Source organism: Notechis scutatus, chromosome 3, assembly GCF_049901735.1.
Source record: "Notechis scutatus isolate UNSWTSFEM ecotype Mainland chromosome 3, rNotScu1.2, whole genome shotgun sequence".
NCBI lineage: Eukaryota > Metazoa > Chordata > Lepidosauria > Squamata > Elapidae > Notechis > Notechis scutatus.
Window position 1 is genome coordinate 159,850,305 of NC_142011.1, and position 24,320 is coordinate 159,874,624.

The following is a 24,320-nucleotide window of genomic DNA, read 5'->3' on the forward strand; positions in this document are numbered from 1 at the left end:
AACAGACAATTCCACACACACATAAACACCTGCCAGCCCTGAGAGGACTATATTGGTAAAGTACCCCTAAAATCTAAGATTATTTTTTAACTATAAATTTTTACATGATAACGTATAAGCAAAATTAAGACTGTGCTGCTTGCTATGAGCGATGGGACATGCTGCAATTATTTCCTTTGCAAACTTATATATGATACCCCCCACTTTTAAGAAACTAGCAATTTGATTTCAAAATGATTGAAAGAATTATGAATTATTAAATGGGATTTATTATGATCACAGCGTAGAATTGAAAATAAAGCATGTTAAAAATAAAAATAAGAAAACTGCAAAATGAGATAAGAATGTTACAAATGGTGCATTTATTGAAAGGAACTCAAGGTGTGTCTGGTTTTATCAGTATAACAAGATTTTGCTATGTTTAAGGAAATTAAATCATATGGTTATTTAAGCAGTAATTGTGAGATGGATCTTGGCGTATTAGTGGACAACCAGCTAAATATGAGCCAGCAGTGTGCAGCAGCAGCCAAAAAAGCTAATGCAATCCTAAATTGTCAAGTATTTTTAGAATTTATATTTGATAATGAAACTCTCTCTTAGACATTATGCAAGTACAGGTGGTACCAGTCTGCTGCACATTTTTTCCCCTTAGAGATATATGAGTACCCTCATCAAAACTATTTCTATTAGGAAACTAAAATTAATCCTGTTTGCCCAAGAGTTAATATATCTGTGTTAGTAGGATAATTGACTTCTTTTTCAATTTGCTGCACATTGACTGCTAAACTGGTGAATTGCATTAAATTAATATTTAAACTACATTATATGTAATTTATATTAGTTTTATATTAAAACTTAATTTAAATTTAAACACAAGAATTTTAATTTTCATGTTTAAATATTTTGTATTTATTTTCATATGTAATATTCTTTTTTTTTTAGCACAGTCAACTGGTGGGCATAAATGAAGAGCTCATGAGCAAGCAAACTTATTATAATCCAAAATGAGGGAAAAAAACCTGGATTCAACTGTAACAAGCTTTGGAAGAGTACGGTGTCAGGGAATGTTCATTTTGGTAAATCTAGGGATTACATATTTGGTTCTAATTTTTGCTATTTTCATGGACAGACAATACAATCCCATGTGTTATAAACATAATTTTTATTTCAGTACAGGGTCCTCACTTAGTGACCATTCAAAGTTATGACACTGAAAAAAGTGACTTATGACTGTTTTTCACACTTATGACCTTATAGTGACCCTTATGACTCAGCATCCCTATAATCATGTAACCAAAATTCAGACTCTTGGCATTGTATTAATGATGGTTGCAGTGTCCCAGGTTCATGTGATCTCCTTTTGCGGCCTTCTGACGAGCAAACCCAGTGGGGAAGCTAGATTCACTTAACTACCATGTTACTATTTTAACTGTCAGCTTTGGAAACCATATTAACACCAGAAGCTTCCACGCTGCCACATTCCTGTGTCTGGGAAATTAGAAGGGGGGATTTTTAGAGTGTTAGCAGTTCGACATAATAGCATTCTTCTTTTCGGTCAAGGTCATGTTATTCCTGCACCTGAAGGAGGAGTGGTTGAAGGGATGTCTCAAGTTGGGATGGATGGTGATTGGATCATGTGATAGACTGATGGGTGCAAGGGTTGGGTTTGATTCTTGATTTACTGAGGGAAAACCCAGAGCTCTCAGATTCGGATTTTCCCAGATTTGCCAGTATGACTTTTCCAGTAAAAAGAAACTTTGAGAAAATGCCTGTTCGATTGGAGTCTGGTTTTGCTGAAACGCTGACGTTAACAGCTGCAGTGATTCACTTAACAACTGTGGCAAGAAGGTTCGTTAAGTGGGGCAAAATTCACTTAACAAATGTCTCACTTAGCAACAGAAATTTTGGGCTCAATTATCCAGTAAGTCGAGGACTACCTGTACAAGGAGTGGACTTAAAGCACATTGCATCAGGCATTCCAGGAGGAAGAGGTCAAAAGAAAATTAAGAGATGTGCAAAAAGGTTCAGAGCTTGGATCGATGGCTGCTATATTTACAGATATAGCTATATAAGAATTTTGACTATAAAATATAATATAAATTATAAAAGAGAAATAAAAAAAATTCAATGACTCTTCACCTCTCTAAGATTACAAAAAATTATCTATTCATCCTACATCCCATCCCTTATTGATAGACAAATTGGTTACTTGTCCTTGCTGTAGTTGACAGATCTACTTTTGCACAGCTGGCTTAAATTCACCATACTTCCTTCAACATTTTTCATACTTCAGAAAAAAAAGCCCTCATCTGATCTTTCTCTTTTTTATTATATCCTAAGGTTTGAAAGCTACTTGATTCTGCATCGTCTCCCAATACTCCTATTCTCAACTACTTTTTACCCATTTTCATCATTCAATTTACTGTTACTAAGAAACTGAATTTACTAACTTAACTGATAATCTTTCAAACTTTCTTCACTGACACTTTCAACAATCAGTAAATAAAATTTCCTGAAAAAGTCCTATAGCACAGACTGGAGAAATGTTACAAATTTGAATGGAAGAATTAACAAATGATTATGAATTGTTTAACATATACTGTATTTTTACTCACGCCATTCACATTTCATGTTGTGGGAATTCTATAGTTTATTGTGATATTTGAAATACTGCTGCTTATTGGACAGTAAATTGGATAGTAAACCATCTTTCCTATATACAAAGATTTCTTCACAATTTTCATCTTTGAATCTTTCAATGTCATTATTAATTCATCTTGATTCTTGTACAAATATTGTTTCTATATAAAAATATTTGTTTTTGTTTGTTATACTTTATTGCAGCACATCTTAATTACTAATAATCTGGTAATCTACTTATGATGCCTGATACCTATGCGCTGAGATACATCTTTTTTCCAAACTTACTCAGATATAACATATTCTGCTCTATAACCTTTAGGTAATTATCCAGTTAAAAGTTAATCACATTTTCATGTTATAATATCAACAATTTTAAGCTCTAGTCAAATAATTATGTTTCTTCTGACATAATAGTGTGATACAAGTGGAATCCACACACACAGAGAGAATTACCTTTCCATAATTTTAGCATGCAGTCAATTGTTTATATATCCAGCTATCACTGAATTAAATATAAACACTGAAAATTGCTAATCCAGAGAACAGTGTTACCATTTTCCACCATCTGGTTACATTTTTCTGATTTCCAATCAAAATAGATGGAGAAGTTGGTTTAAATTCATATTGTCACATATTAAAAAAAGGTTAAAAGTAATTTAGAACTGAGCAGTGGATTGCCATGAAACAGTTAAGAGCTCTGTTTCTTTGATACTTCTCTTTCAGAACTGTATTATTATAATGCAAGCTTTCTGAAATGTGTAGTTAGGCTTTTCAAGAATATAAAACCTACTATTTCAGCCCAGTCTAGCCCAGACCATTTCAATATCTGCTTTAAAATAACCAATGATTACTAGGAATGGCTTTCACAAATTCAGCTAATTATCTGAAAGTGCATTCCTTTCTCTAACTTGTTGAAACTTTTTTTAAACATCACAATACTTTTGTTTGCTGGCCTGCACAATTTTAAATGAGGTAAGCATTTTATCTATATGTAGGAAAGTTTAAAAATGATAACTCAAATGCTTTTGTCAGCTTTTGCAAGAAAAAGTTGCTGACCAAAGTTTGGAAAGAGGAGGATCAAAAAAGAAAACTTTGCAAAGTGATAAGCTATCATAGTTCAGGTGGAGCTGCCAGCAGCTCATTTTTTCTAATTGCAGTGATCACATTTAATCAAGCTTTGTAATTATACACTTTCCAAACACTCTTCAGCACTTGTTACCAAAATGTGAAATATGTCTTGCTGAAGATATAAGAGTTGTTGCTTGAGAGGAAAAGGCTCAATTTCCCAACCATTAATATGGACTTTCCTTTACATTAAGGGAAGCAGGAGGAAGAGATGGAAAAGAAATGGGGAGCCATATAGACAAATAGATAAATTTGATAAATAAAATACTGCCAATAGTTTTGATTCTCAAAACTGGCCTTGGGGGGTATTATATCTATTGGTTTCTTGCTTCTATAGCAGACAGGTGCAAATGGTATGAATTGAGTGATCTTTGGATTGAAGGACTGGGAGTTTAGGCATCATACTATTGGTTTCTGTAGGGTGTCTGGCTTTTGGGGGGGATTTTCAGAACATAAAATACAGTTTTAGTCGATTCTCTACTAGCAAATGCCACTCATCAGGGTTCACGTGACTTTGGTCCCCATACATTTTAGAACTGGGAATATAAATGCTGATTCATGTGGTTCGAAATGATTTAGTTTTCCTACCTTCTGTTATGGCTGAGTCAGACAGATCTGTCAGTCTCTAGGAATATAAATCAATACAATTGTGAAAATGTTCAGCAGAGTTAAGCTGTGTTTGGGTAATTATTTACAATTATAAAATAATAATAACCACACATATAATCCCTAGTGTAATATACTTTGTATATCATTTAAAGATTTAAAAGGACTATTTAAATTTTTAATTTAAGAAAAAGGTTATTTTTTTTACTTTTTCTTAGGTTTTTGATTTTACAAAAATTTGATACAAAATACTATTTTCCATAAAATTTAGCACATTTCCGCTTAAACATTCTCATTTATGTCAAGGGCAGTTCATGGGATACAACAACAACAACAACAACAAAAACCACCTTCCCATTTTAAATACAGACTTGAAATCAGTGGGTATATTTACAAAATTAACGATACATGCAAACTGAAGGATAATGATCTATGCTTACAGGTTAAAAAAATAGAACAACTGTAAAAACATACTCACAATGTAGCTTAACCAATTCATTCCAAATGCTCAGGCATTGGTATATTTGAAGCAGAAGCATTGTTCCTATCCTCATTAAACGGGAATTCTGAACCTGCTTACATCTCGGGTTTAGGGACCACAATAGTTGTATTGCACAAAGCCAGCTTGCAAAGAAACTGCACCTGTATTTTTCCTTCTTTAAAAAGTAGTACAGTAATAATGAGGCTATTTATATGCTATGATAACTGCATTGTACTTAACTTCATTAAATTTAATTTCATGTAATGAAACCCACAGATGCAGAAGGATTCAGATGCTAAAGCATTAAGAGCTAAAGAGTCCCCCCCCCCCTTCAATCCCTTTCTTAGCTAGTGATTCCAGTGATGCAATCAGGAAAGGGAAGGAAGAACTGTGTTGCTACATTGTTTTATTTTGAGTTTTATGTCCAAGGTTAACATGTGATAAAATTTCCATTTGTAACATAAGGAAACAGTTTTGTGCTACTTCCAAAACAAAGGGTGAACATTTTGTAATGGAAATAAAAGATGAATAGGAGTTCTAATACATTCCCCTAAGCACCACTATGGTCTCAGAACGATTGTATTAATTAGCTTGTATAATTTATAATTAAAATACAATCTCTGTTGATTGTAATTCATACTATAATGAACATATGACACACTTTCTGAGGTGGTGGTGGGGAAGGTGTCTATTAAGTCACTTCAGCTGACTTGGCAACATTTTTGGAAGTGGTTTACCATCTGGGACAATTAATGGCCTTAAGCCACCCAACTAACTTCTTTACCTAAAACATAATTGGAATGTATGATCTCCCAGTTCTAGTCAGTGTTTACAATTACTACACCAAATAGGCTCTCATTTCTACTTTAATACATTTAACTTATTTGACCCAGATTAATAACATGCTAAGAACATTTTATGGGAAGGACACATCAGTAGGGCTTTTCTACCTAAACTACAGTTATGATGGGACTTTTGATTTTCTCTTTAAGGTACCTTTTCAAAAGGCAACTGGACTTTGTTTTTCCTTTAAAATGTTTCACTTCTCATGCAAGAAGCTTCTTCAATCCTGACTGAATAAACCTCAGGACAAGATTCAGCAGTCCATCTGCATTTTGAAGACGACAAAATCCACATTCTGGACAGAAAGGACTACTGGTTTGAAAGAGGGGTCAAAGAGACCATCTACAGTCAGACTGAACAGCCTTCTCTCAACAGAGGGGAAGGGGACTTCCGGTGGTAAGTCAACAGAGCGGAAGGGATACGACACCACCTATCTCCTGTTTACAACACAGTCCTTTCAGCAGTTCCAAGAAGGTTCCACACCCATTTGCATTATTCAGGTGATCCTCTGGGCACAGATAAACCTCCAAGCGGCTTCAACAACTCTCAGAATGAATGTTAACAGCCAGATGATTGCAAGGAAAATAAATCCCTCCATTGTCCACCCTTCAGTAAGAACTGAAAAAGTTTTTGGATGAGAAGCAAATGTCTTAAAAGAAAAACAATGTCCAGTTGCCTTTTGAAAAATAACCTTTGGGACAACTATGACCTGGATGACTGAGAATCTCCATAGTCATGACCTACTAAAGATCAGATATCTTGTCTGTATATCATTTGTGGATCGTAAAATTATACTGCATTTCCCAAATGTCACCACTAATCTGCTTTCAGTCAACATGCTGACAAAATCCTTCCCAGGAGCAGTCAAGCCAATCTAGTCTTTGCATTTTATTAGTTTTCTCTTTGTAGGGAAGAACAACAGCATACTCCCCTATCATCAAGTGCAAACAAAAGCCTCAGGCACCCCATTAATAAAATATTTTTATAATATATAATATTATAATTTATAATATATTTATAATTTATCATTTTTGCAATTATACTTACAGTGTTGTAATTGCTTAATATTCTTATTGCATTTAAGTCTTAATTTCCACTTTGGTATATCATTATTTTTCTCATAGACATCTCTAAAATATTTTTTCCAGCATTCCCTCTCTCATTCCTTAACTTTTTCCTTGTTTTTCACACGTTGAAAGCAGCTTTTTTGGGTGGGAGTGTGTTATTATTATTTTTTTACTTTTGTCGCAAGGCTTAGTTCATTTTGAGTCCTGGCTTTCCTGAATTTATCTTTATTTTACGGTTATTTTCTGCCTTAGTTATGTGCCCCTCTCTCCACTTTTTATACTTGTTCTTTGATGGGGGAGAAACATCTGCAGCTACTTAGAATTGAACAGTCAACCTTCTGAATGGGAGGCAAGCACCGTCACCATTAGGCAACTACACCACTCATCTTTCATATATTCAATACATATGACTACATTATGCTTCGAATAATTATATATGAAACAGAACATTTAAATTTCTTCTTGGTGTCGAAATGGCCCAAACATTTTCGGGTTTCATTTATACTCCCTCATTTCATGTCACCTAGCAGAATAATTTTTATCCCTACAAATCCCATTCATTCAGAATGTTGCACAAATTTCCTCTTTGGTCCTTCTATTATCAACATTCACTAGAACAGAATAAGTAACTATCAATTAACTTATGAATTCTGTCTTTATACATGCCGACAACAGCTTAGATGACACTGATTTATATTTTCTTAGCCTTTTCATTCATAATTATATCTACATATTCCCTGCCTTACATGTATTCATAAATTCCTTTTCACAAAAATAAGCAATCTTTATTCATCTCTATTAATCCTTTCCCCTTTTTTTTGTTTCACAGAAAAACAAAACATTTCCTTCCTTCCTTTTCATTCAGCCATACTCTTTACTACTTACTCTTTAATTGCTTATCATAATATTTTACACACTGCAGGCCCCATCAGTTGGCTTCTTAAATACAGTAAATAGCTCTATGCCTATGCCACCTATTATGGCTCTGGTCAGTTTAAGCTTTTACATCATATCTTACAATAATATAGAGAAGATGTAGACCAGGTAAACAGCCTTACCAGTACCACATCAGCATTTTCTGCTTACGACACAGAAAATGGTTTGAAAGAGGGGTCAAACAGACCATCTACAGTCAGACTGAACGTCCTTCTCTCAACAGAGAGTAGTAGTAAGAAATAATATCACTCAATTTAAGGAAATTTTGGCCGGTGTATTACAGGTAAAACTAAAGTCCAATTTAATCCCAAGCATGTTCATGCTATTTATAAAAGTAAGAGATCAAATGTAGAGACTACATGTCAAAACCACACACTTTTGCTTGCATAGACCAACCAGCGATCTATATAGAAGATCACTGAGACACACACAGAATGTAGATGTGAAAGAGATCATTCACTGTTTTTTGGGTCTTTTCAGTCCTAAAATAATCTTTTGAATTTAGATAGAATAAATAACTCAGTAAATAAAAATAAATATACGCTATTTATGATACAATAAAATATATCCTGATTATAAAAAACAAAAAACAAAATCTCATCTAAAACAACCACCGAGAATGCAAGGCAGTCTAACTCTATTCTGATACAGCCAGGAATGTACTTTGTCAGCCTACACAGGCTTAGTTGCAGTTGGCAGGCTTAGTCTAAAAGGAAGCTGTTATTAGCAACACAAAATTCCTGAAATAATTTAAGTGGGCATTGCCCACACCAACCAATAACTGCTTAATGACTTTTCATTTGAATTTACAATAAATACTATAAATGTACTATTTTTCATAACGGTGTATTTTTCAGTGTTTATGTAGAAATAAGAGAGAATTACAACAATGTATTACTGTTTTTAAATTATATAAACTATTAATATCTCAAGAAGAGATCCATTTTGAAGTAGTAGTATAAGGCCTACTAGGAAAGTGAATTGTTGTGAATTTGCAATAAATCAATTGCTAAATTGCACCACTATGCATTCAGTTTGCAGTCAATTTATTTTTGCATTTCCTAACCTGTTAAATGTAATCTTTCCTTAACTTTTTCATTTTATAGCAATTTCTACAATACAAATTGTATATGGAAATTGTCCAGTCATTGTTAAGGCCAGTGGGAAATACAACAGACTTGCTGACAATAACAGTGTTAATGAATAATACAGAACGTCACAATATAATTTCAATATTTCTCATGCTTGAACACCTATCACATTTTGTAATATTTTTTCAGCAAAAGATATATTTAAAAGCTTTGACTTTAAATATACATTTCTGATATGACTGATGATTCCTAACAATCACACCAAGTAATAGAAAATATAATTTTACTGAAAGCTTACAAAACAGAGAGACAATAGCAACTACATATATACATATAAAGTAAAAGTCAAAAGACACTTTCTTTATGGCTAATGACTCATTATGGACCAAATGTATGCGTTTACATATGAAATTGTCATGCCCCTGGTGAAGACTGACTCTAAGGGAGTGGAGGAACAGCCGACAGGGAGTGGAAGTGTGACTGGAGGTTGTGGAGGAGGCTGGGGAAGGGCAGAGGCCGGCTGGGCAGTCAGAGGAAGACCCAGGCCCATCCCCTCTCCATCCTAGGGCACGCAGAGAGGAGAGGATAAGGGAGAGATATGGTCTACTGGGGAGGAGAGGGCCTTGATCCTCTTCATGGGCTGCAGCTGTGACAACTGGATGGGTATGCGTATGGGCAAGTGCTGGAAACAAAGCATGGAAATATCTCTAGTTTATTGTTCCTCTCTGAGTTTGGCATCCTTCCCATCCTCTGATGTTCCAGCATATGCATTCCAACATATCCAACATGCACAATAACTAGAATACATAAATTAAGGAACATATACGATAGTATGACTAATTCAATAATACTTAAAGAAGAGAGAATGGAAACAAGTGCCTGGGATTAAACAAGAACCAAAGAAAGTGTACACATGCTCTGGGTGCAGAATCTACTTTGGTTATTTAAAGTAATATGTCTTAGCAATTCTACTAGATCACTTAGAAACAAGAGCCACCTTAGTTTCACTGTAAAACACCAGTAATATATTCCTAGAAACTAGTATGTAAATGATCCCTTGAGTGAGTATTCTGGAATGGTTAAGTTATATTCTGAAAGTCATGTTCTAATGGAAGTAATGACTAGTTAGAATTGTCTCAATTTAAAACTAGTTCAGCAGAAAACTAACTTCAGGTTAAGGAACTAGGCTAGAAAGTAGAAGATAGTGAGTTCAAATGCTGCCTTAGGCCATGAAAGACAGCTGGGTGACCCTGGACGAGTCTCTTTTTCTCTCTCAACCCAGGTTGGAGACAAATTATTATGGAGAAGATCCATCTACCATCAGTCAATTGGTGTTCATACAGTATGTCTTCCTGATTAAATGTATCCTAAATGCCACGTTAAGTTATAAGAGATTTCAAACATGCTAAGAAGCAAAACTGGGTATTCTTTAAGTTTAACTTACCCAAAATGTTACATCTTATTAAACATTTTTAAACTATTAAAATCTCATTCTCTAACAAAAAAATAAAGCTTCTTGTCAAAGAAATTTATAAGATTTTTTTCAAAACAAATATATGAAATTATTAAATTACCACCAGCGAGACTTTCAAAAATGTTTCCTAATAATTCGACAAAATGCTGGAAATGTGGTCACGATCAGGGAACCTACTACCACATGTGGTGGACCTGCCCAAAAGCAAAAAAAATATTGGTAGAAAATTAGAAATTGGCTTTAAGAAATTACAAAAATCAAAATTGAATGGAAACCAGAGATATTTTATTAGGAATATTAAAACAAAAAATTAGTAATAATAATATTATATATTATACTCCAAATATTAACAGCAGCAAGGCTTGCCTTTGCCCAAAATTAGAAATGTGAAAATAATCTCCCCAACTTTATGATTATAAAAAAAAATTTATACACATGAAAGGAATAAAGTCAAATGAAAAGGTATGATGGAAATTGGTAATATTATGTGTACTATATAATGTAAATTAGATGAAACTTTGTGTTATATATATATACATATATATTAATGTAGCAATGTAAATGATTATCTTACAACAGCTTGAGAGATGTCAGATTGAGTGAATACTGTCTTGCCTACGTTGCAATAAATGAAATGTTTAATTTTATTGTATTTGTATATTTTTGCTTAATATTTTTAAAATTTAACAAAAAAATTATTAAAATTAAGAAAACCATGGTTTACAAGCAGGGAGTTAGATTAGAAGACTCCCAAGGTGCCTTGCAACTCTGTTATTCTATTCTAAATTTTGGTGGCAGGATTCACACATGACCTTCATGGGTATAGTACCATATAACCCAGGGCTGTCAAACTCCCAGCCCATGGGCTGGACGTGTCATGCAGCCGGATGCGTCATGTGCCACGAAGGGGGCGGAAGTCACGTTATGTCAAGTGATGTCACCGTGATGACATGAGTTTCACACCCCTGATATAAGTTTCAAGATGACATGAGTTTCACACCCCCTTTGAACTATGAGTGGCTTTTACAAGGCTCTGGATGAGTTTCCCTTTGAGCTATTTACTCAGAAAGGAAACCACTGTAGTTCTCACTAAACAACAAGGTTACTTAATGTAGCAAAGCTGTTTATAACCATTTCCAAAGTTCTGATGGACACGCAGGGGATGATTGCATTTTGGAAACTTGCTTGTATTTAGGGCCTTTGGTAATATCCCTCAGTCACCTAACTCTGATTTTCAGCATATTTTATGGGTTTTTAGAGTTTATTTCTGGTTTTCAGCAAAAAAAAAGCCATTGGAGAAAACAAGACTTCTTTAATTACCATGGTATTTATCTAATGACTGTAAAAAAAGGTCATAAAACCAGATATAGTCACATCGTGATCCATTTAACAACCACTGCATCTTAGTACCATAACTCTGATGTTTTTACAGCTTTTAAAATGTTTTTTGTAACTTTTCACAATACATAAAAAAGGAGTGACTTCAGATTTGTTTTCAAAGAGTTTAACGGCTAAGGCTTTGTGAAAATGGTTTCAAGAAAGACTTTGAACAAATCAGAAAAATCCTCTTGTGAGGGAAAAAAAAACTACTTTGTTTTAATGTAGGATTTAAGGATGGCTGGGAGGAAGACAATAAAAAAGCATACAATTGGCTTGACTATGAATTGCTACCTTTAGTAATATTTAATGGTTATCTGGATTGGATAGTTTCTCTTCTGGAAATGTTCAATGTTGTAATGGATCAGTTTGTAATATTTACACTATTATTTTTGGATACTTAAATAAGAGAGAGTATTTGTGGTAATGTTTAATAGCTCTGCACAGACACAAATATATCTATATCTATGTTTATGTATGTATGTGTTAGCTTTGTTTTTTCTGTTTAATATAATTCTTAATAATATTATTGTAATATAATGATATACAAACTTGAGTCCATTTTTAGAAATAAACCTTTTCTTCTTTCTGCAAGTAATTCAAGCACATTTAATCAATGTATAGTAAGTGACATTGTAAAAATAAATGGAAGGCAGCTGCTCAAATGTTTAATCAAAAAGATAATCAAAAAGATAATGCCAGATGTTTCCCATAAGTTCTGCATATGAAGGCACCAGGGAAATCAGCAGGGCACTAATGCTAAAGAACCCAGAGAAGTTAAATCATAACATGAAATTCTATCAAGACTATAAATACTGCATTTCCTTAGTCAGTGTCTCAAAGAATCAGTCTGTAGAGTGTATAGGAAAAATTGAATTTACCATTGTCTGGTTTACTTTAAGTGTTACTTCCTATATAATTTAACAATAGTTTGTAGTTGAAAAAAACTAATGGCTTGCAAAATTCTGGTTAAAAAGTGACTTTCTTTTAAAAAAGACGTTTACTATTTCCCCAAGCCAAATGAAATACAGACATTTCATATTTCTCTAGCTTGACTTCTGTTTTATTTCATCTATTTTTCTAAATTACATAGCTTTTTAAACCAATGCATAATTAAGAAAAACACATGTTTATATTTAACTTTCATACACTTTTAAAAAGTGACACTTGAAATCATTCCATTCTTGTCTACTGAGGAGTTTAGGGTCTAATGAACTCAACATCAAGAATAGTCTTAGACTATTTACACGGCACCTCAACAGAAGGGCCTTGCCATCATTTGTATATCAAATGGAACTGTAGAACTAAGCTGCTGAAAATCAGCCAAAGAACCTTTCGTCTTCTTGGTGGGTTTTCTCCATATCAATGTTTGTTAAGGAAATAGATACGAATAGTTGCTCATGAAACAATACACCATGAACTGTTTGCATGATAAAGTAGCCTTGCAATGTGCTTGGAACATATTTTTCTAAAGATCAAAATAAGAACATTATTTAAAATGTTCAATTAATGATGCCTGAAGTAACAGTCCTGAATTCTGTCTTATTATTTCAGCTATCTAAAAAGGGTGAACCAGAAAGCAATTGGCTATTGCTGTAAACCAGTAGTGAAGGTAGTCCTCAACCTACAACCACAATCGGGGCCAGAATTTCCAGCACTAAGCAAGGCAGTTGTTAAGTGAGACATGGCTTAGTTTACTATCTTTTTTTTGCTATGGATGTTAAATGAATCATGCAGTCATTACACCAATCCAGTTTCCCCTGCTTGTCAGAAGCCATCTGGGAAGGTCGCAAATGATGATCATATGTAGTAGTGCGATTCAATTGGTATAACAATTGGTTCGGTAATTGCGTGCTTTGTGCATGTGCATACCATTTTAAAAAGCCCATTTTCAACTATAATACTTACCTTCTTCTGCAGCCCCAGTGAGCAAAAAGCTGAAGCGCGGCAAACTGTTATGCCGCGCAAATCAGCTGTGCTCCAAAACAAGGAAATAAAGCACAGGAAAGAGCAGGGGTGGTTGGGCAGGGCCAAATGATCACCGGAACAACTGGTTCACCCAAACTGGTCCAAACCGGTAGAATCCCACCCCTGATCATATGACTTTGGAGCGCTATTCTCATTGCTAAGTGCCTGAATTCTGATCACATGACCCTTGGAATGCTGCAATGGTCATAAGTGTAAGGACAGTTGCAAGTCACTTTTTTCAGTGCCATTGTGACTTTGAGTGATTGCTAATGAATGGCTGTAAGTCAAGGACTACATCTGGCCATTACTATTCCTTAACTGGGCTGTATTACCACTGTTCATTTCACTGCATGTTTTGGTGAATTATTGCAGATGAGAATAAGCAAAAAAAAACAAAAAACCTTCCTAAATTCTTATATACCAAAGGTTTCCTATGACACTCAAATCAGGAAGCTGCACTTTAAGCACTGCTTGGTTTATAAACTTGGTTTACATAAATACCTGAACTATACTTTTAGAAAAGTTGTCATTTAAACTAACATATTTCTTCTGCAGCTTGTCAATCAAAACATAGATGAAAGATAATGCGAAGAACATTTTGTGTTACAGGTATATTTATGTGCATTTGTATGTATACACCAGAGCTATGGTATTCAGCAGGTTCCAACCAGTTCTGGAGAACCGGTGGTGGAAATTTTGAGTAGTTCGGAGAACCAGCAAATACCACCTCTGACTGGAGATTTTGCAGTATCCTTCCCCTGCCATGCCCACCAAGCCACACCCACGGAATCGGTAGTAAAAAAAATTGAATCCCACCACTGGTATACACACATATACAAATCCACCAAATAATTCACTTTTGGAATAAGCAACATTATACAGATTGCAGAAGGAAGTATGAAGTTGTAATCCAAAACAAAGGCTTGAGGTAAGAAAAAGAAAACATCTAAAACTACTGTAGTTTACATCAACAATATTCTTCTAAATAGCCTTTCATTCCTCAAAGTGATCCTTGTCCCACCTCTTCCATACTCTTGTTTCATATATTACCTTTTATTCTTTAAATTTCTTACCCCTCTCTTCATTAAGGCTTTTTCATTTCATAAAACTTTTTGTAAATCAATTAACATACATTAAACTGATCTTCTTATGGACTTCCATATGTACACACATAACTTTCTCAATGATCCAATTGTAAAAAGATTGAGCATTAAATGTCATTTCTTATTTTCATCCAATGTACTGATACTGTAACCCCATGACTGTTCTCTCTCAACTAGGACATTATGCGCTAATTTTTATCACTGTGTAAGAGAGTTTACAAAATATGTAAAGAAATACGAGGAACACATATTTCGTGGTATATAACACTGTGTATAATGAATAAATAACATTGGTAGACATATTTATTTTATTTCTGTAAAGAGAAATATATCACCTGATAGAGCAAAAAAATTTATTGGGAATAACCTCCTTCAAGAAATACAGATGAATCGTTTTAAACTAGATTAATATCCTCAATTACAGTAACAAAGGAAGTTTGCTAAAATCTTGTGTTTATGAGAAACAATATAAAATAAAGAAGACGGAAATGGATTATGAAGCCAGTTCTGTTTATAATTTATGGAACCATTACACTGTGAATTCAAGAAAATATTTCAATAAGAATTACTGTTTTTGAATTCATATTGATTTTTCTGCATTTCTAATATTTAAGAACCTCTTTCCATTGAAGTTTGCAGTAGCTTTGTGAACTATTAATCACTTCATGATATTTCCACAAAGGTACTGATGTATTAGCAATCCATAATTCCTATTTGAATTGTGAGGTTTTTTTCAGAGCATTATACACTTATGATTTGCTAGTTGTGAATGCATGCTTTATTTCCATATATTTAAAAATCAAATACATACAATACACAGCACAAATGAAATAAAAGGTGGTATTTCCTTCTTCCAGATAATCTATATATGACAACATAGTTACATTTCAGGAATTTTTTCTATCCTCATTTTTCATTATAATATTCCTGTACTTGTCATGTAATGACTATGATTATATAACTTTATGTATTTTATTTAGTCACATTTTATGTTGCATTTTCACTCTTTCTTAACACTTAAGAATTCCCAATGCTATATAGCGGTACTTCTCAACAGTTTTCTTCACCATAGACCCTCTTTAAATACCTTTTGTGGTCATGAATCACCAAGACTTAACTCAAAATTTAAATCATAATATTTCTTCAATATTTTGTGGACCCCCTGTGACAATATCACATCCCCTCAGTGGTCCATGGTCCTCTGGTTGAGAATCACCCCCAGAGCTAAACAGCTAGACTTCTGTTTTAGCCACATCAAGTTAATATTTTATTTGAGGATTATTGTTGCTACTTTTCCTCTAAAACCTGCTAGCTTCACAATTTATTCATGGAGCTAAAATAGTATTTTATGAGAGATCCAAGAATGCCAAATCCTAAAACAGAAGTATTTTTGAAGAATGTATAAAGCAGTATAAATAGCAATATTAAAAAGTATAAATGTCATTATTTATTTACAAACAATTTTATGAAGCACATTTTCTATTATTCTTTAAATGCATCTCATTTAACACAACACAAAAAACATGAAATCTAACTCTGTCTATATTAGGATCATCATTCATGTTCTGTTTTTCCTATCCACTAAAAGTTTGTTACTTTCAAAATGATTTGGAGGAAGTATTTAGGACCTCAATTAACCACACATCACATTTCATCCCAGCCTGTAAAAAGAAACACCTGCTTGAAGAGGATGTGCTGCTTGTATGAAAGTCGGTGGGGGAGTATACTTTAATGCAGTGGTCACCAACCTGTGGGCTGGAGACCACTGGTGGTCTGCGAGAAAATGTTGGTGGTCCTCAGAGAAATGTCCCCCCCCAAAGCACACATACCCCCCAAGCAATTAATCCAGGCTGCACAGGAACACAAGGCTGCGCCACCCACATGGCCCGCCCACCCGCTGGCCTCCACCCTTCAGCCAAGCACAAACCTTACCTTGATTAGAGCCCCGCGAGCTGGAACTGGAAAGTAAGACCAACGGCAGGGGAGGGAAATCCACCCGAGGTGGCTTGCTGACGTTGGTGGGAAAGTCGGTCCCATATTCCAGAGCTGCAGTAGTCACAAGATTGGCCCTTTGGTCATCCTGGAGCAGCTGCTCCTCCACCCGGGTGCACCAGCCTGCCATGGACTGGACGAGCAGCTGCTCCGGGAGGACCAAAGGGCTAGTCCTGTGACTACAGTCCAGCTCTGGAATATGGGACTGACTTTCCCACCAATGTCAGCAAGCCACCATCAATCAAAATTCATATTAGTGGTCCATGGGATTTAAAATTATGAGTTTGGTGGTCCCTGAGGTCCAAAAGGTAGACGACCCCTGCTTTAATGAACAGCAAATAGGTGTTGTACCTCTGTGAGATCAGGTGAATTTCTTTAGGAACAATTTTCAAAGATTATATAGCCATATTATTTACATCTTTTCTAAAATAAGGTAGATTGTTAATATTTTCAGACTTATGAACATAAATATATATTATAAATATTGGAATAAGGAATTTTATACTGATTGTGCTCAGTGGTGGGCTGCAACCGGTTTAATAACCGGTTCTGTGAGTTCACTTTTCACGTGCGCGGAGCATTCAATAAACACCAATTTGAACCTTTCCAGCTCACCTTCCCTGGTGAGTAGAACAGCTGAGGCGCAGTAATCCACTTTGCCATGCAAATCAGCTGAGCTGCAAAAAAGGAAATATAAGACAGGGTAGGGCGGGGTTGTCATTCGTACAGGTTCGCTAGAACTGGTGCGAACCAGCATGAGCCCACCACTGATCGTGCTCATTATAAAGACACAGGATATTCTAGCTTCAGCCATGAAATTGCTTTCTCCTACTATAGTGAGGTCAGAAGGAACTGTTCAGAAGTCTTTGCCTTTGTTGATTAAAGCATAGCTGATGGCATGTGTGATTAATCTGCAAAAACCATGGTTTTGAAACTTTGTTTCAATGTTAAAATTAAGAGGTAGTGCTAAACTTTGGGATCTGAAATCTGGAAACCTTTGGTAGCTGCTACATTTTGGGAGCTGAAGCTGGAAAGCTGTCTTCTTTACAGCTTTCAAAATGATGAAATAGGAAAAAAACCACCACATGGTCCAATTTCAAATAAGTCTTTGCTTGAACAGCATTTTTAATCAAATTACATGTTTCAAAACATTCTGATAAAGTGCTTCCTGCCTCTAAAAGACAGAAGAGCAGTATTATTTTGTTAAAATAAATGGAGAGATTTCAGCAATTTCTAGAAATCAGGTGCCAGTTAAGAAAACCCTTTCTCCACTTCTGGTCAGGGCAAATCGCACCCATGGTGCATATCTCTTGGTACAACACAGTGTACCAAGCTTCAGCTGCAGAAAACAGCCTATTTCACACAGCCTATTCTTTAGACCCATCATGACATATCATAGATTCATCATTAATTTCAGGCATAGCTATTCTGTTGAAATTTTGGCTATTCAGGTGAAAACCATCTCAATTCTGAAAACCTATTGTCTGAATTTAAAAATCATTATTTCTGTACACTTCATACACGAACACAATGTGACACATACTAAATTCAGTATCTTTGGACATCAGTGTAAAATTGTTCCAATAATTCCACATTAAAGTTTTTACTTCTGCAGCAAACATAAGCAAAAGAGCTCCAAGATTCTGTTATCAGATGATTATTTTATGCACAACAATATAAAATTACAGCTGCAAATACTTTATCTGGTCTTCATACGCATGAAGTTCTTCCACAAACTAAGATATTGTAATGTAACCAGTGTGGCATTTTGTAATTGACAGAGGAAAACGTTATCAATACGCAGATTTTTCAAGTTCTGTGTAAGATTTTTTCATTTGGTACTCAAAGTGCCAATAACCACTGGGAATACCCACACCAGTTTATGCCATAATCTTTCAACTTCAAATTTCAAACCTGATATTTTCTGTGCTCTCTAATGCTTTCTTATATTATTATTATTATTTCTACTGTAGAAAATTTCATCTAGATTACTGTCTGCAAATGAACCAATAGGAACCATAAATAAGGAAGAGAAGAGAGTAAGAGAATTAATATGACAGTGTTTATTAAAAAAAGATTTGGAAAACATTCCCGCATTTAGTCTTTTGAAGTCTGACACCACCAGTTCATTTGTTTCATGCATTCTGCATTCCGCCAGGCCAATGCTGAGGTAATATAACCTTGCACAGCATGTTTTGGAAACACAGATGGAGTTTCTGACTGTCCATATGGCAATAACTAGCTATTGCAACCAGACAGCTGCAGGAAGTGGGCAACCTCACTAGGATAGCCATTCCAAAGTCCTGTTGGTGTTCTGAATTTTGCAGGAACTCATGAAATGTGTTACTCATATTATCTCACATAGAGCTCCTGTTATAATATTTTACTTGCACATATATTTGTTACAGATTGCATATCATATTGTAGCTCTTTGAGCATATTTCAGAAAGCTTAGAATTCTAGCCAATTTTGAATATGTTTTGGAAAATGTGTAAACTGATTCTCCTTAACTGGTACTTTAGAAGCAAAATCATATTTTAAATTGGATCCAGTCTGTTCTTCACACAAATAGAAAGGGCTATCTTTTAGTAGGGTAGGGGGAAATCATAGAGAGAACTTTCAGATTTAGTTTCCTTTCCCTCTTTTGCCTGGATAATAATAATAAGTTTCAGCAATAAGTGAATGAGTATGTTTTGATCATTTGGGTGGTAAATCAAATAACAGTAAGCATTACGAGTGAAAATCAGAATACAAACAATAAATGTGGCACAGTACATTTACATTGAAACAAAAGGCTGAGTGAATGTCTTAAACTGGCAAGAAAATCTCATAAGGCTCTGTGCCAGCCATAACTGGACGAAGAGGAAATTCCACAACTGGAGTGATTTTACTGAGAATACCTCTCTAGGGTTGCCTGATGAATGAGATCATTGGATCTTAATGGATTGGCAGGATAAAAAGAAAGTGTTCTAATGGAGTACTCAAAGTTGTAGTCCCAAATAGTGTGGAGGACACAAGTTTGGAGAAGCTTTGTATATAATTTCTTTTTGTATAATATTTCTGTTCCTAAACAGAATCAACAATGGTAACAAAAGATACATAGATACATTTAGTAGCACAGTTGCGAATCAATAACTCCATTAATAAGTAAAGTAATTGCTAAATAGGAGCTCCTAACAATTCCCCCAGCCTTTGGAATGATCACCCTGAGAGTGAAGGTGGGATAGTTGTTAGGAGGCAAAAAAAGTGTAAATGGTTAGTCTTATCAGTTTCAAACTGGAAAGCACAGTTACAATCACATGATTTCCCACTTACTGAATTATTGCTAATTAACAAGACATGAACTAATGTTTGTCTTACAAAAGAATAAGCAGGCATATAATGGGGCATATGCATCAATACCAATGTGCTGGCACCGGCAGCCATAAGTACACTTCAAATAGCCTGGTGTAGTACCCATTGTATGCCTGCTTACTCTCTTGTAGTCCCTTCTCTACAATCTTTTCACTTTGTGGTGAGGAGAGTAATAAGATTGGGCACAGGAAAGCTTGCCTATAGAATTTATTTTCTGCCCCCTCCATAGGCCACAGGTACCGGGGAAGAAGGGATTACAAGATAGTAAGCAGACATACAATGGGTAATACAACAGGCTGTTTACGTAATCTGCTCAGAGCTGACAGTGGTAGCACATTGCTTCTGATAGGCATTCCCAATTGTACCTCTTTGTTTCTCATTCCTTGCTTTCCATTTTTGTCACTCTGCAAGGGGGTACAACAATAAGCACAGGTCATGTATTAACCGCAATAGTGATCATGTGACTGAAGGACACTATAAAGATTGTATGTGCAGCCATTTATCATAAAGTTATTTTTTTCAGCACCATCATAACTTTGAACAGTTGCTGAATCAGGCAGTTGGTAAGTAAGGACTATCTATACTACCTTCTATCAGTTCTAGGTAACACTTCTTTTTCTCTTGAGATCCAATAGTGAACTGGACCAGGAAGATACAATTTGAAATCATTATTTGATCAGAAAATTCTCTAGCCTGACTTTTAGCTAACCTGTTCTCTTCCTCCAGCCTATCTCACAGGAACAGAATGCAGATAAATGAGAGGTTGACCTTACATTACATCATCATGTGCTCCTCAATGGACAGGCAGAGATATGCAAAACAAACAGTGATAGTTTAAATACTTTACCTTTGGGCTGAGATGGTTCATTCCTCATATGTAAGTGCACTGCAAGAATTATTTCAATTTATAATTCCAGATATTCAATACTTCCCTTCTGCAGTTTTTTACACATATACATGTGCATGCTATATACATACACACACACACAAACTCCATGGACAAGGCCAGTACTGCAAGACAAACAACTATCTATTTTATTAACAAACTCTTCTTTTTGGCCATCATTAGGGCCTTAGTTTTTAAATACATTAAAGTTCTTCTTATGCCAAAAGTGAAGAGAAAAACCTAAACCTGAGCAATACAATATCCTAGCATATGATTAATGTAAAACATCTGGAAGATCCATATTATTATACCTGGAATATATTATTTCTTTCCTCTCCAACCAATTCCAGATTTTACAAGGAGCTAACAAGTATTATACAAACACACATACATAATGCAGCCATTATAATAATGCCAATTCTTTGACTGAAACTTCTATTTCATGCAAGTCTTTTTGTCTTTAACTATAAAATAAACAAGTATAGTATTGTGGTATAACAAATATAAAATAGCATCTTTTTATGAACACCATTAAACTGCAAAGGATAGAAAACTTAGATTAAGATAGAGAGAATAGGCTTTAAAAAGCTATTTTAAAAGTCCAATTGGCAACTACCCTATCCAAATGTTGAACCAATCGTGATAAGCTATTTGATAGGTTAGTTTATCCATGTCGTGCTGGTCATTGTTAAAGTGCTGAATAAGCAGCATGAGTGAATAAATTGCATCCAATTAATAAACTAAATTTATCACTAATACTAGGTCTGGAACATTGCAGTATTGTGATTCTCTTACCTTTGATTTATTCATTTTATATTATTTTTGAAGCAACCAATCTCCACATTTCAAGGGCAATAACACCAACCTTACCATCTCTGTTTTATAATTACAATATTTTTAATAGTTACAATTTGCAGAGCCTATCCAAACTCAAGATTCCCAAGGGGAAGAGAGGTCAGCTTCACTGAGTCTAAAGGTGTTGCTGGTGAAGATATTACCCAAACTATTTCCTTTATCAGCAATTTTATCTGGGACAAATGCTAGGAATGTCTCCAAGATACACACCAAACATTGTGAAACCTTTTGCCTTGCAGGGGAAGGAAGAAACGAAGTGGCTGTGTGTGAGTTGAGAATCCTGCATCCCGTTTTAAGTCAATGGATGGATTGGTATTCGAATTACTGGTTGCCTCCCTTCGGAATGACCACAACTGAGCATTATAAATTAGATCCAGACACATATATTTATAAAATCAACAGGTGCGCAAATAATAAGACCCTTCAACCGCAATCCTAAACACTAAACTCTAAGCCACTCTTCTCATTAGCTTAGTTCTGAAAGATGGGGAAAGGGAATCGCTGGGGTTGTTTGAAGGTGAGGGACGCTCCGTCTGCCAGCCGATTCCCTAACTCGGAACTGAGCCTCTTCTTAATAAGTGACCATTTCCGCGTCCCTTCCGCTCTCTGTGCCCTCGTTACTTTTTAGGTTATCTCCAGGCTCATCTCGGTTAGCAAACAAACTTGATCTGCAAGCTCTCTCCGGCGCCTTGAAAGGGAGCCATTTGGCCATTTGCGCCACACAACACACACACACACACACACACACAAAACACACACACACACGCTTCCCCTCGCCAGGGCACCACCAGAAGAACCGCGCATTCCTTCAGCTGGACGCGGGCTCCCTCGGGTCGCGCCTCAGAGCGGAACGGCGATAAAAGCCGGCGCAACTAATTTGCAGCTCCCGACCGAAAGTCGACTCAACGGGCGACTCAAAACTCCCCCGCAATGGCAGCAGCGTCCGCCAGGCAGCCAGCGACCGCTCAGGCAAAAGCACGGCTGGCCCGACCAAGCGCTCCCCCCCCTCCCGCTTTACCTGAGAGGAGACCGGCTTGGGGGACCCTCTGGAACGAAGCTCTGCTCCACCCTGCTCGGCAGCCGGGATGGAGTGTAAGAATGATAAGCTGTCAGCACCACGCTGCCCGAATCCTTTATCTCCATTATGGGACGCGCATGTCTTCCACAACGCCTGGCGGCCGACAAGTTGTCTACTCGGGAAGCCTCTAGCTTCTTTGGATCAAAGGACTCCGTCAAGCCAGCCAGGCATGGCCTTGCCCTTTAAGAGCCCGTTCCCTTGTTACGGATTGCCGGGCAGGCGAAACGAGGCTCTTCTTACTGCCAGAACATATGAATTAACATAGATTCCAAAACGCCGCCCCCTCGCCCGCCTCCCTCGAAGAAAGCCCCGAGTTTCTAAGTAACTAGAAACCAGAAGGAGCCCTGCCCTGCGTGGCACCGAGGTCCAGAAGCCCATACGCCTCCGTCTACTCCCACCTCCCCCCCACCACCCGCATTTTGCTGTACTTTTCTAAAGTTTTCCAAGAAAGTGCGAACTCAGGGTTCTTCCTCCTTTTACACGCGTAGCGTTTGTTACCGCTGGAGTATGTAGAAAAGGAGAAAAAAAATGAAGAAGGAACTGCCCCCCCCATAAATTATACTATTTATTTTTCAAAAGATCTGCTTCTAAAGAAAGTGTGGATCACACCAAACAATATTAATCAGTTCCTTTCATTGTATCCATAAAGAGACAGTTCAGAAGCAGAGAGCAAAAATATATCAGTCCAAGATTAAATCCAGGGTGGCACTGCTTTTTCATTGTAAAACAGTAAATCTTTTTTTGTTACAACACGTTGTGCTAATTTCATAGTTGTTGTTTTTTTTTCTGTACCAAAAATTCCAAACATGGTCTATTTGATTTAAAATCGTATACACTTTTTAAAAACCTACATTACTCTTTCCAAAACCAAATAGTATTAATAAACACATTAGGGGTGTCAAACTCGTGGCCCACGGGCCATGCTGGCTCCACCCCGACCCGGTTTAGCGAAGGGGGAGGGAAGCCCCAATATGTCACATAACACTGTCGTGAGGACGTGAATTTGACACCCCTGCAAAAATATGTGTAGATGTCTCTTACAGCATTTTACACCTCCAATGAAATCTCTTTTTCAATGAAAAACTGTTAATTTCATTTAGAAACCTTGCAAACACACTTTATCCACTGATTCGTTAATATGGGATATTATAACTCTACCAAAATGTTTGTAACCAATGTCCACTTTAGCAATACTTTAATTTTCTATGGAAAGAGTACTGTAGATTTGGAATCACTCCAAAACACATTTCAGTGCCAATTGTAATTATGAATGTTTAGTTATTACTAATACATTTGGTCCAAATTGTAAAATGAACAAGTGTTATAATTAAATGCCTGACTATTTTTGTCATTTTTGCAGTGTGACATGACAATTCAAGTGGTTTAAAAATTTCACTAGGAAGTTGATCTAAAATATCAATATATCAACTAATTAGAAAGG

General features: G+C 35.9%; 1 protein-coding gene across 3 annotated transcripts in view; it reads right to left on the reverse strand.

The window, feature by feature from the left end:
- ARHGAP28 (Rho GTPase activating protein 28) overlaps positions 1-23,271 on the reverse strand; it is a 77,453-nt gene extending 54,182 nt beyond the window's left edge. The window contains exons 1-2 of one of the 3 annotated variants that reach the window (XM_087961555.1): positions 22,820-22,901; positions 17,322-17,383 (exon numbers count right to left, since the gene is read on the reverse strand). Coding sequence is in view for 1 of the 3 variants with exons in the window: in XM_026671898.2 (XP_026527683.2) it covers positions 22,820-22,944 (125 nt within the window). In the remaining 2 variants the exon portion in view is untranslated. Of the gene's footprint in view, positions 1-4,852; positions 5,175-17,321; positions 17,384-22,819 lie in introns of those variants that run through there. The other 2 variants (XM_026671898.2, XM_087961554.1) reach the window with 2 other exon arrangements.
- Between the last annotated feature and the right edge of the window lie 1,049 nt (positions 23,272-24,320).